Genomic DNA, 12,815 nt, shown 5'->3' with positions numbered 1-12,815 from the left:
GAGCATGCGGAATTCGGGTTGACCATGTTCCGCTGCGTTACGGCCAAAGTGCCGAACAGTTGACGGGCATGCCAGGTGGACCGCCAGCGCCTGTTCGGCTGCCAACTCGTTCTCGTTGTTGGGGATGTTACGAGATAATAGAGGGAAAATTAGGTTCGATCCAGTCAACCCGCGGAGAATGGATCACGCGGTGCATGCTGTTCGTCGGCCAACTGGTCATGTCCGAAGGGATGAGCCGGCGGTCTGTGCCCAACGCCAGACTGCGCCCTTATCCTGTGGAGTTCGTGGTTTGTTATTCACTTCCCTTTCGCTCAGCTCAAGACAGCAAAATGTCTCGCTAAGCCGACGACAAGCACAATGACAACGACAAGGAGCAAGTGGTCAGTCACTTCAGTCAGCTCTGACCCTTCGTCCATGCCTCCATCGGCCGCCGTTTCCCGGGGAACCCCAACCTCGCAGGCTCCATCTGCTCGGAAAGTCGGTTCAAGAACTGGCCATGCCAACTTGCCCAGCGAAAGCGAAGTCAACGATAGGGATGGAGCTGCGGGCTATCCGGCATTCTTCTCTTCTAGGTGGAACCCAGACTTTCAACAGCGAGGGGGAGCGCCTCGTTGACCGGGCCGTGCGCTAGGGATAAGAGGTAACCATCAGGAGTTTCTCCTACTCAAAAGCACCAGAGGAAATGTTATCAGCAGCCCGGGCAATCCCTGGAGGTATCCACAATGAGCAGAACGTGCGCATGTAGCTGGATGGGCAAGGGAGCAACGAATGTCTCAGCATCGTCCCCATTGACTCCACGACTGGCCTGCGTTGACTTCGTCTTGACCTGACCTGAATACCTGTTGTTAGCTCATCGGAATACAGAACAGAGTGATAGCAAGATCGATCGACATGTGAAGGTGGAGCACAGAGTGCGGGGTCCGACGCCTCCTTGCGCCCCCTCGGTCGAGGCCTTCCCATACCCAGGGCTCCAGTGTCACTTTACACCGGGCATAACACACGGCACAACACCGATCTCTGGCTGGCAAGTACAGAAACCAGGTATCAGACATTCATCTCACAAGTGATTAAGGGGGCTTGGCGCCATAACTGAAGGACTACAACGCAGCTCAGTCGAATGCTAACCTCTGACGGCCAGTCTCTCGTCCTACCGGCCGCGTCACCTACGGCGTCGAACCCCAAAAGACAGGCCCGCAACGAGTATCCATCGAGTGACTCGCCGAGCTCGCACCAAGCAGGCGGGGGATAGATGCGTACGTCGCCCTTGGCCCAGCGAAGGTCCCCGGGAGTTACTTATAGCGGTGAACGTCCGACCTCCGTCCTCGGCAAGCGTACATCATGATCAAGTTCATCGCATTGAGGCGGTTAGCTCGGGGTTGGCTTGGGGTCGGTCAAAACCAAAATCATGCTGCCGGCGCCAGGGATCAGCCTCTCCTTCAGATCTGCAGAAGACTGGCTGGCATGAAAAGAGGACGCCCAGCCAACGGCAGGTCGGCGGGCGTCTCTAGCGCTGAGGCGGCGAGGACCATTACATGATGGCAAGACGTGATGGTGAATTCCAGCTGCCTCTAACGTGGATAATGTAATGAGTACCTGTATCAGCACTAAGCTCCTCGCAACGGGATATCCAGGTCCGTCCTCAACGGTCGATGTCTGTCCTCGCCGCCTTGCTCCTGTGGTCTAAACCGGGGTACCACGGGCGGTCGAACGCCAGATCCCACCGTAGGAGCAAAAGTCGAGAGTCGAACGAATTTCGATTGAAGATAACTTCACAGTCGTTCAGAGCAACCACATGAAAGTTGCAGCATGAGCGCATTGCTTGGTCGAGAATGGCTAGGGCAACTTTCAAAAGCCTGCAAGCAATATGGGTTGAGCAATGAGTGATTCGATTTTGTTTGCACGGTGGCGTTCGACTTTCCGTGGTACCCCGGTTTAGATCGTTGGCCTCAACAGCAGTGATGAGAACGACTCGGAATGGCTGCGGCTTTGCGAGGCCTTGGTGTGTGGGACAGGCGCATGGTAGCCAACGCCCACTTGTGAATGTCCAAACAACCCCGCGACTTGTTCCTTTCGCCCCACAGGAACTCATCCTCGGAGCTCTTTGCGCTCCTCCGCGCCGTCGACAAGAGTGTCGACTCGAGCGGTACGAACAAACTGTGCTTACGATAGACCGCTGCGGCCGCTCGCCAACTGTCTGGACTCGATGTTGTTCTGCCTCCACTAACAGTGGCTCCGCTGTCGCTGGACGACGAGGTGGAACTCCAGCTCTCGGCTTCTGGTTCGGCGGCGCAGCCCCGTCCGTCATTCCTAAAAGATCCATGGCCGCGCGATCGAATGGCAGATCGGATTGAGGGTCCCCACAGCGAATGTTAAACCGATCCGGCCGCCCGCAGACTGTCGAGATCATGCTCGTACCCCTTCCCACGGACAAGGCCCCACTGTCGCCGTCAGATAAGGTGGGACGGGGGTTTCGACTCTCAACTCGGCCACACAATCATATCTGCCAGCTCCCAGCGGACTAAGAGTCGCGGATTCGGAGGCCGGAGAGAACTGAGAGCTCGTGTGGCGGACTTGAACTGCTGTGGTCGCCCACAGATTGTCGACAGCAAGGTGCTCGCATGCTCTACTGAACATCCCCATCGAACTGTGACTCCGATGTCGACGATGGTCGAGTTGGATCAGTAGTTGGACCATTAGTCATCACCATCATTAGACCTTGATTCAGCGGCGCAGCCACATCTGTCATTCCCCAGCGAAGTCTAACCCACAGCAGCCTGGCCGAGGTCTCGAACGATGGCTTCTATCTCCTCGTCCCCCTCGACGATTAGCCTTGACGTGTGCACTGCTAAGCTCCAATCACCCTAGCAAAGATGTCACAGACAGCAGGCAAGGCAGCCGTTCCGCCCTTCGTCATCCCGCTGCATCTCAAAGACACCCAAGGCGTGGACGAGGTGGGCGTTTCAAGGTGGTCTTCAAGCAAATGGGAGCAGGCGCACCTTGCATACCACCTCACGGCGCATCCTGCGCCTGAAGAGCTCGCACCGGTACCATCAAGAGTTTCAGATTCAATTTGCAGAGTGAACAGAGGACCGTATTAGGTAATATACTCCCCGCGTCCTCAGCACAAAACGCAGCGACCAGGAATCACATCAAAAGACTCCCCAGCCGCGGCGTCCTCGCGTGATCCTACACTGTGGGGAGACGTCGAGGCTGGCCAGCTATCCGCACGGATTACTAGTCGAGAGCCATGACCATCAAAAGGGTGCCTCCCTCGACACGCAGAGCAGTTGCTTGCGCTGAGAGCTCCCAGCGGAACGGTATCCTTGCACCGATGCGAACCACGCCCCTGTGGGCCGACAGAAAACGAGTTGTTAAGGAAGAGCATGCTGAGCGAATCTGTTGTGAGTCAAATGGTATCGTTAGTTGTATGCCAGCTTCTGTGTTCGTAGCGCTTGTCGAGAGTGCTTGATATGAACGAGATTGCCGGATAGTGAGAAGAGCAAGCTCCAGCATAAGACGCTGGATCTTGGGTGGAGATCCCAAAGTGGAGGTCATGTCCATTTGCCACCCACTGTGTTGTCCGATCACGTGCAACGCATTTGCGCCCGTCCATTGCTCGTTGTGGTGCGACTCCTCTCTAGCTCCCATGCGTCCAAGTCGAGGGCTCAAGGACGTGCACTGGCTGCTTGCTAGTCTCCCACGGTGAACTTTGTTGGCTAGGGCGATGCTGTGACTGTGACGCATGCCCTCGTTGCATAGAGAGGGTCTGGCGTGCGCCCCCTGCGTCCAACCCTTGCAGTCTCCTGTTCCTCCTGGCCTCCTGCCCTCTTCGCCGCTGACCGCGGGGTATCTGTTGCATTCGCAGGCCGATAGGTCGACTTAGTTCTACGTGGAGAGGTACATGGGCACACTGGTCGGCGTCGACGCTCTTGTCCAATTTGTGGCACCCAAGCAACTCCCAGGCGTATTTCCAGCCTGGCGCCAAGAGCGATTCAGTGGTGAAATCACCTGGTCGCAATGGTCGTGACGTTGGGCCGATCGCGTCACGACCTTCGCGTGCCCGTGCCGGGTGTCTGATGACTGCATGCCTGTATGACCGCGCTGCCCGCGTTCCTCGCCCGTTCCCCGTGTCTCCGCGTCGGTCGGCCGCTCGTGTCGAGAGTGTGAAAAATTGTGCCGATGCGCCAGCCTCAGTATTCAGCACACTCAGCACCGTGACAGCGCGCTATCGCTCTTATCAACATAGCCCGTGCGCAACCACTACGGCACATCACCACACGCGGCAGTTGGCCACTGTGCGGCTCAGAGCTCAGAGGCTTGCGACTCGCCACTTGACAAGCATCTCCGCTTCGCCGCTCCGCATACCGCGGCAGTGAGCTTCCGGATCATGCATGTACTTTGGGATATTGCGACGCAAGGAAAAATTCAGGTCGGGTGGGCTGTCTAAGCAGCCCAGCCCCGTCTAGAATCTTCAGATGCAGGATTCCCGCCCCCACCGGATGGCCCGGATGATGCAGGATGTGCACGCAGGGCAGACACTCCGGCAGGGCCGCGGAGGGCGCTGCATGGCTGCCCAGGGACCAGGCCTGACTAGGGCGCCCAGGCGAGATTTAGGGTCAAGCCCAGCAACGCCCATTACGTTACTCGCGTGCTCACTGCAGTGCTGCATGCTGCAGTTGCAGGCCAGACTGTCAGGAGGCTCTCGGATACGGATCCGGCATACACGGAGAATTAGAAAAATTGTATTCAAGGCGGTGCACAACCCCCTCCGCAGTCCTAATCGCACGACTGGGGTGTACATCGCCGCTGCGATGAACTTGGCCGTGATGTTTGGTTACATCCTCGTTTTATCCACCGTGTTTGCATACTCTTACCAAACTTACGGGTATCAGCCATGTCACCACAGCGGTGTTGTGAACGTTTCATTTGATGAGAACAGTGGGAGAACCGTGCGCAGACTGTTGCATGAGCGGTGGACTGGGTTCGGGTGGTGAGCGGGTGAAGGTGAGGGAGAGGTCGCTCGAGCCACGAGCCAGGCCTTGGACCCTCTGGGGCTTTGCCTGAAGATCACCCTGTGGGGTGGTGGTCATGGTGGGGAGATCCCTATGCGCCTGCGGCCTGTGGCCTGACCCCTGCATCCTGCATTGTGCGTCCGACGTCCAGCTCGCCTGCTCGCATGCGAAGCCTGCCTGCTCCTACGAGTGACCGGCGACCGGCGGACAGCGGTATACTGAAGCTATGCAGCCAACGGCCACCAGCCAACTAAGCTCGGTCACTCCACCGTCCAGCTTCTTCACTGCACTCTCTCTCCCGCCGCTCGTTACTCATCCCAACATCAAACTTCGCCATCGCCCACTCCTTCATTCATATCCATCTCCATCTTGTCGCTTCCTCTCTGTCTGAAGCCCCGCATTCATCAAATCTCCATCTCGACCCGAAAACAAACATTCAAACCCAGATCCTAGACGGACATCGTACATCGCCCTACATCGCCTGAATCTTGACTCAGCATACCTTAGTCGAGCCGGAACGACTTACGACTGCCCTCTTATCCCTCCTCGCCCTCGTTGCCTGGTCCACTCGGTCGCCCCTGTTTGCAAGTTCTGCGCTACCGCACCTGCCTTCCGTTGGTCGCTCAAGCAACAAAGTTCGGACCCAAGTTCCTGCATTGCATTGCATTTCACCCGACCCACTCTGGAACTTGAACGTTAAGGACTCTCCGCGCACCGCGTCGTTCAGCCCCGAGCCCTATTCGATTCGCACCAGTCGAGACCCAGACCTCGCAGACCCCGCCCCCGTTCCTCGATCCCGATCCTCGATCCTCCGCGGTCACCAGGTCCCCCCCTCACTGCGCACCCGAGCAGCTCACTCACACACGCTCTCGACTATCGCCTAGCCCCGCACAAGCGCGACCAAGCAACATGGGTGAGTGTCGTTTTCCTCGTTTACACTTTTGCTCTTTGTCGCTCCTTTCGCTCTACCATTCTCGCTCGACCGGGCTGCAACTGTGCATTCATTCATGTGTGCCATGGTTTGATCTCGTCTGATCGATAACCACATACTATCCTCACCCTACTCGCGCATGCGTACACGCACGCCGGGATAATTCCATCGCGCCTGCACATCATCAGTGTGGTCACACTTGACCACGCGCGATCACATCACCTCGCATTGCTTCCTTCCCTCGCCCTTTAACAGACCTCCATCCCCATCGTCGTCATCATGGAGTCACCATCTCAACCCCCGCCGTCATCCAATGCTGACACTGCTCCCTCTTCTGCGCCCTCATCAGCCGAAGCATCTCCCTCGAACGCTCCTACCTCGGCGCCCCAGCCTACCACTGACCCCGCGCCTCCCTCTCCCTCTTCCTCCACTCCCGCCCCGACCTCGTCTGCTCAGCCGACATCCTCTGAGGCGCCCCCGCCCACTTCGTCCGAGAACCCGCCGACCTCTTCTGCAGGAGGTGACGGTGGCTCAACCACGAACCCCGGCAACGGTGGCGGCAATAATGGTGGTGGTGAACAGTCGTCCGCCAACCCAGGAGGTGGCGGCAACAACCCTTCGCCTACGTCCTCTGCCGGTGGTGGCGACAACAACAATGGCGGAAACACCGGTGGCCAGCCCTCGCAGGGTGGCCAGCAGCCTGGCTCCAGCGATGGAGGTGCCCAGCCCTCCAACCCCGCCGGCAATGGAGGCGGCGCCGCTGGCAGCAGCGACAATGCTGGCAACAGTGCTACGCCGACGGGTGGCAGCCAGTCTGGCTACACGTCCCTCAAGTGAGTTACTGCCATGTCTTCTCTGCATGTACTAATATTTTTCAGGTATGAGACGAGCACGAACGACCAGGGTTCCGTGGTCGTCGTCACCCAAACCGTCATTCAGTCCGGCAGCCCGGGTAACTCCACTGTTGGCGGCGGCAAGGACAGCGGTGGCGGCACAAACGTCGGCGCCATTGTTGGTGGTGTTGTCGGCGGTGTCTGCGGTCTCGCTCTGATTCTCGGTCTCATCTTCTTCATCATGCGCAAGCGCAAGCGCTCGTACCGTGATGACTTTGACGACATGATGGTGAGTTTTTTCTCTCTTGCAACGGACGTTGTGATTTGTACCGTCGTCCAGGGTGCTGCTTTGCCTCCTTCCCCGCAGCCACGGTTGCTAACTACGCAGTTCGACCCTGCCCGTGCCCAGAACCATGCTCCCATCGACCTCAGCGACACTGCGGCCCCTCACGCCATTGACCCTTACGAGTACCAGCCCGTGCAGGGAGTTGCTGCGACTTCGACCGGTTCCCCGGAGATGTCGCAGTACTACCATGGCGGTTCGTCGGAGGGCTACAACCCTGCCGCGCCGTCGACGCACGCAACGAGCTCCACCGGCGGCTATGCTGGCCTCGGCGCCGGCGCCGCTGGTCTCGGTGCTGGTGCTGCTTTCGCGGGTGCAGGCGCGGGACATAGCGCGTTCCCGTCTGCCGCCCCGACTGGCATGACCGCGAAGCAGCAGGAGGCGTGGCGCGAGCAGCAGCAGTTCCACGTCCAGAACCCGGGAGAGGCCTCTAGCAGCGGACCTGTCACGGTGCACACTGACGGCGGCGCGTACAACGAGGTGCAGGCGAGTGGAAACGAGATCCCTCCTACGTGAGTCACCCAATAGAGGAGCACTGCTTCTCCTCGGCACCGGCTCGTCGAGATCTTGTAACAGAAGGAAGGCTAACCAGATTCAGGTACGACTCCATCGGAGATCGTCGTTAACCGCGGCGGCTTGCAGCTGCCTCATGCCTCAACCCCTATCATAGACTTGATCCGCGCAATTCCATTCCATTCCACATCTCCATTCCTCTCACCACCACCCTCTCAACGTAACGGACTATAGTCTTCTACTAGCTGTGTAATATGATGGCGACGTTTCCGCGCTTCCGCTTCTTCGATCCCCCGCCGTGTGTGTATATAGCCAACTCGATGTCACTCGTTCGTGTAGATGAACGCAAAGTCTGGGCCCAGTCCATCTTTTCGAGGCCTTCGTGTGCTCCTCCTAATGCGGAGGTCGCCGCTGTGTCCGTGGCGATGTCACGTGGACGCAATGCTGTCGTCGCGTGTGTTTGGCTCCGTCCGTGCGTCATTGCGCCGTTCACTGAATTTTGCGCGTTGACGCGTTGAGGGTACTCGACAACAACAGACAGCAGACACGCTCGACAGCGACTACGACACCATGTCGCTCGAGGTCGTAAACGACAGCATCCTGAACTCTCCCGAGGGAGAGGAGTACGCGGGACCGGACATGACCGCCGAGGCGGGCAACGTGCCGCGGGACAGCGGCATTGGACCCCTTCCCCCCTCCGCCAGCACCTCCGGGGGCGAGTACCGCCTTCCTTCCGACCTCCTCAAGCCCCCATCCTCGCGCGAAGCCGATGAGGACGAAGAGGATGACGAGATTGTGGCCACGCTTCCGATCTACCTGCACCACTCGCTCGCGCCGTCCCTGACGCAGTTCCAGTACCCCTTGCAACACCGTAATCTCCGCGTGCCGACTTGGGCCGAGGAGCGAGGGAAGAAGATCACGGCGAGGGTCAAGGAGCAGAGTGGAAGGGTTGATGTCGAGGTGCCCATTGATGCTGATCCAAAGGTATGTTCGGCGAACAAGTGGGGCTGCGAGGCTACCGATGCCGGTGGCCGGTGGCAGAGAGGGAAGGTCGGATGGGGGAAGGACGTTCTCCCACGCCTCGCTCCTCTGCCTCTCGGAACCATTCCGCCCCACTTGCTCGCAAAGCTCCTCTTTCTGTATTTCTGGAAGACAAGCTGACCCCAGGTGTGGCGCGATGAGCGTGCCAAGGAACTCACCTTCGTCCCCGCCCCGGCCGGGAGCGCGAGCGCTAGTGCCGCTTCGACTCCTGCGCCGACGACTTCTCGATCGAAGAAGCCCACCGCCGCCTCTGTGGCCAAGACGCCCAAGGCGCCAGCAGTGTGGGGCGACAAGATGCGCCTCCGCTCCGAGCCCGTGCCCATCAGCTCGGCCACGTCCTACTTCTCGGGCATTGTGCACGACGGCGCCCTCCACCTGCACCCGATCTCGAAGGTCATGCAGTTCCGCACCGAGCTCGGATACCTCGACCCGCCCGAGGCGCCGGCGCCCAAGGCGCTCGACGACCCGAGGAGCGATGGCAGTGGAAGTCTGAAGGACTTCAGGAATCGCATGTGGGCCATGGCTGGGCGAGAGCAGGGGGAGGACTGGGTGCCGTACGAGTGGGTCGAGGGCGGGGGGGAGACGGCCGAGAAGCTCCTCATTGACGAGGAGGGCAAGGTCGACCTCGAGGTCATGACGAGGGGCCTCGACTACCTCGACCGCGCGTAAGCGTGCGCTTGCTCGGGAGTGCTGGTCAGTCTACGGCTTCGTTCGTGCCCGGCCAGCTGCGTGTGCGCTCCAGCCCTCAGAGACATTCTCTCAATGAGGGGGGAAGGCCGGAGGCGATCATCATAGAGTTGGGAGGTTGGAGAGGGAGGCACCGTCGTGCTCGCCAGCGCCTCTTGTGGCGCGGCGTCTCTACGTTCTGTACTATATCACAAACATGCATGTGTAATGTCCTAGCTCTAATCTATGATTTCGTTGCCATCTACGCGACGCAGTCGCACACTGATCGTCTCAGCGGGAACGTACTCCCATCCACCGCTGTTCACGCACTGTCCGCTCACCGTGTCGCTGAGTTCACCGGTGTGAACCAGCTCGTAGCGAGCGGACTCGCTCCTCGTCGTTACTCGCAATCACTAGCGTACCCAATCTCGACCGCCTCGGCCATCTCCCTCCTCATCTCCTCCTCCTCGACGAAGGGGTCCTCGGTCTCCTCGCCCTTTTTCTCGTAGAGCCCATGCCAGACGTGCTCATCGATCCTCTCGCCTCGCCCCTCCCTCTTGGCACGAGACCACATGCCGACCTTGGGGTCCGTGATAAACTTCCAAGTAACAAGCGGCCATGACGTGTGGTACGGGAGCGTGTCGTAGAACTCTGGCGCCATGGCGCGCAGAGCAGGCAGACGCGTCCACGGAACGGAGGGGAAGTCGTGGTGCTCGTTGTGATACCCGACGTTGTACGTGAGGACATTGAGGGGGCCGTAGTACGACGTCGTCTCGAGGGCGAGGTGCTGCACGCTGTCCGGGTCGGGGCGGGAGAGGAGGTAGTGCTCTGCGATGAAGTGCGCCGCACACGGGTGCAGGCTCCCGGCGAAGAAGCTCGAGAGAAGGAGATAGAATACCGGCCGCCAGCCGAAGAACTTGACGAGCAGCGCGTCAAAGGACAGTACCGTGACGAGGTTGATGAAGTGCCAGTATGTCGGGCGTTGGGAACGGATGAAGCCTGGTCGGAGCGCGTAGAACAGCAGCTGGAACGTGGCAAAGAACGTCTTGCCCGCCACATTGTTGAGGATCACGGCTTCCAGGCGCGACGGCAGGTCCGTGTCGATGCCGTCCTCGCCGAGGAACTTGTGGTGCTCGATGTGGTACCCCTTGAACGCCATGGCGTAGGGGACTGCGATCGCGCAGTTGACGACGATCGCCAGCGCCTTGTTCAGCTTGATGCTCTTGAAGGCGAGGTTGTGCGTGATCTCGTGGATCGCGAGGAAGGTGTTCTGGTTCGCCGTTCCGCCGACGACGTATGCAGTGAGAAGGGTTTGCCACGACAGCGTCGGGAAGCGGCGCAGGTAGAGCGCGAGCGAGATCTGCAGTGCCAGCACCGAGAGCGCAATCACTGCCGTCCACTTGGTCGGACCCATGAGCTTGCGCACCTGTATGTCAGCTGCAAGGAGGGCAAAGAAGCTCGGCGTGATGGGAGTACGGCCGAGCGCTCTCGTCATTCTTCGAGGAGACGGGCCACAGGCCAAGGACGATCACGAACGCGGCGCACTACACTCCAGTACGTACCTCCGGATGAGTTTTCAAGATCGCCATGCGCCGACTCCGATGCGGCTCCTCCGTGTACATCCACAGGAAGTCTTCGCCCTGCCCCGCCGCCGCCTTGCCCGGCTCGGGCTCGTCATTCCTCGCGGACGTGGGCGTTGAAGGCGTCGACGCGGAGGCCGAATCGAGCTCAGTCGTTACGCCGCTGGAGACAACGGACTCGTCACTTGGGGATGAGTGTCGGGGTCGTTGCTTCAGTTTGCTCGGGGACGGCAGTGCCGTAGCGCCGGCGGAGGCGGCAGCGGAGGCGGCCGCAGACATTGCGCGAATATCGCCGATCAGCCGAATGTACGCTGCGACTTTGAAGGCAGGTGAATAACGGCTTCGTCCTTTCCGCGAGCGGGAAACTAGTTCAGAGTTCGTTGGAGCTCCTAGTCGATTGTCGTTGGGCGTTGAGCGGGTCTGTACGATTTCCTGCAGAGGAGATGTGGACAAGAATGTACAAGTAAAGACTTCCAGGCGTGGAAAAGACGCGGGGTCTGAGGGAACGTGTCGTCCCATTAACCTCCACCCTCGCGTGCATCTCACGTGAAGACACGATTGTGCCTGGACAGCGTTTGCCACCAGAGCTTTGTTCACCTCCACCATCCTCTGCCTCCTGACCGTCTCTGACCAGAGGAAGGCAGTACCGGACCTGATTAAACGATCGACTGCAGAGAGTGGTGGCGTGGTGTCTTTGGAGAATACCGCTCTTGCTCCGAGGCGGCTGCAGTAGAAACGACTTGGTCATGTGAGACCGTGCTTGATCTAAACTTGCTCGACACTTCTTGAATTCTTGGCCTTCTTAGAGGATAATCCAAAATCGGGACAGCTTCCTGTTGGAAATCAGTGTCCCAGGCCAGTCTTCGATCACCTCGTTGCCTCGAGCGTCACTGCCTCGAGCCTCGTTGCAGCATGCAGCTGTCCATTTCCATTTTCCTCAACTCTTACGAATGTGCGTAGAAAGGTGTGCCGATGGCACTGCGATCTGAGATGCAAATGGTGGGGCCCCAGGCGGGAGGCAGGCTGTCCGAGCTTTTGCAGTTGTGTGGCAATTGACTGGCCGCTCATCTTTCGTGGCCTGGACCACACACATGCACACACTAGACTGTATAGACTGAGCCCCTGCGATCCTACGAGCAACGAGGACAAGGACTCGATCACCCGTCACGCCATGCACGCCAGGGAACGCGGCATGCTTCTCTCTGCGCCCTCTTTCGATGGCGTGCTGTGCAGTACACCGCATGCTTCGATGGGATGCTTCCGCCTCCACGAACACGTCGCCAGCTCAACCATGGCCATCATCGTTCTACCTTTAAAAGCCAACTACACAACTTCCCTCTCTCTCATTTCTTCTCCAACTAGTACTACACCGTCAACACCGTCCGTCAATATGTCCGAGCTTTCAGAGATCTCTGGCGACCCCCGCCATGAGGACTTCTGCCTGGCGTATGGACACGTCGACGAGTTCTACTCCGAGTCTGAGGACGACCAGGAGCTTCTGGGCAAGCGTGCGCGGCCGCGCGGGTCGCTTTCCCCGCCGCAGGCTTCAGAGGCGACTCGGCCCCCTCAAAAAAGAATGGTGAGTTCGCTTGGCGTCTTCAGCACCTTCACAGGTCTCGAACCCCGCTGACGCCAGCAGACTCCCTCCTCCTCGTCGGTCTCGTCACCACCCCTCGTCCCCTTCGGCACCTTGCCGACCGTGTCTTCCTTCCCTTCTTCGCCTCTGGCGAGAAGGGACTCGACCACCCCTCTCCGCGCCGTCGCACACACGGCCCCCCTCTCTTCCGGATACTCGTCCTTCTCATCGTTCCCCCCGAGTTCCGGCGGCCCACTCTCCTCGCCCTTCTTCTCCCCGTCTGCGGTGACGCCCCCGACGACGGCCGCCCCGCCACCCTT

The 12,815-nt window shown here is 59.4% G+C and overlaps 4 protein-coding genes across 4 annotated transcripts; 2 read left to right on the top strand and 2 right to left on the bottom strand.

Moving 5' to 3' along the window:
- Positions 1-357: 357 nt before the first annotated feature.
- Positions 358-615, top strand: A1Q1_00459 (uncharacterized protein; the record flags this gene model as incomplete). The annotated part of the gene is made up of 1 exon (XM_014326108.1): positions 358-615. The coding sequence occupies one exon, from the start codon at positions 358-360 to the stop codon at positions 613-615; it is 258 nt and encodes an 85-aa protein (XP_014181583.1).
- Positions 616-4,922: 4,307 nt separating this feature from the next.
- Positions 4,923-5,090, bottom strand: A1Q1_00458 (uncharacterized protein; the record flags this gene model as incomplete). Its single annotated transcript, XM_014326107.1, has 1 exon — positions 4,923-5,090. The coding sequence occupies one exon, from the start codon at positions 5,088-5,090 to the stop codon at positions 4,923-4,925; it is 168 nt and encodes a 55-aa protein (XP_014181582.1).
- A 1,132-nt stretch (positions 5,091-6,222) lies between these two features.
- On the top strand, positions 6,223-9,342 carry A1Q1_00457 (uncharacterized protein; the record flags this gene model as incomplete). The annotated part of the gene is made up of 5 exons (XM_014326106.1): positions 6,223-6,776; positions 6,822-7,065; positions 7,117-7,631; positions 8,190-8,616; positions 8,800-9,342. The coding sequence occupies 5 exons, from the start codon at positions 6,223-6,225 to the stop codon at positions 9,340-9,342; spliced, it is 2,283 nt and encodes a 760-aa protein (XP_014181581.1).
- Positions 9,343-9,739: 397 nt separating this feature from the next.
- A1Q1_00456 (fatty acid desaturase) lies at positions 9,740-10,834 on the bottom strand (the record flags this gene model as incomplete). Its single annotated transcript, XM_014326105.1, has 1 exon — positions 9,740-10,834. The coding sequence occupies one exon, from the start codon at positions 10,832-10,834 to the stop codon at positions 9,740-9,742; it is 1,095 nt and encodes a 364-aa protein (XP_014181580.1).
- Positions 10,835-12,815: the final 1,981 nt, after the last annotated feature.

This window comes from Trichosporon asahii, assembly GCF_000293215.1.
Source record: "Trichosporon asahii var. asahii CBS 2479 unplaced genomic scaffold scaffold00020, whole genome shotgun sequence".
Classification (NCBI taxonomy): domain Eukaryota; kingdom Fungi; phylum Basidiomycota; class Tremellomycetes; order Trichosporonales; family Trichosporonaceae; genus Trichosporon; species Trichosporon asahii.
Note: the sequence above shows the minus strand (reverse complement) of the source record. Positions and strands in the feature narration are given on the sequence as shown.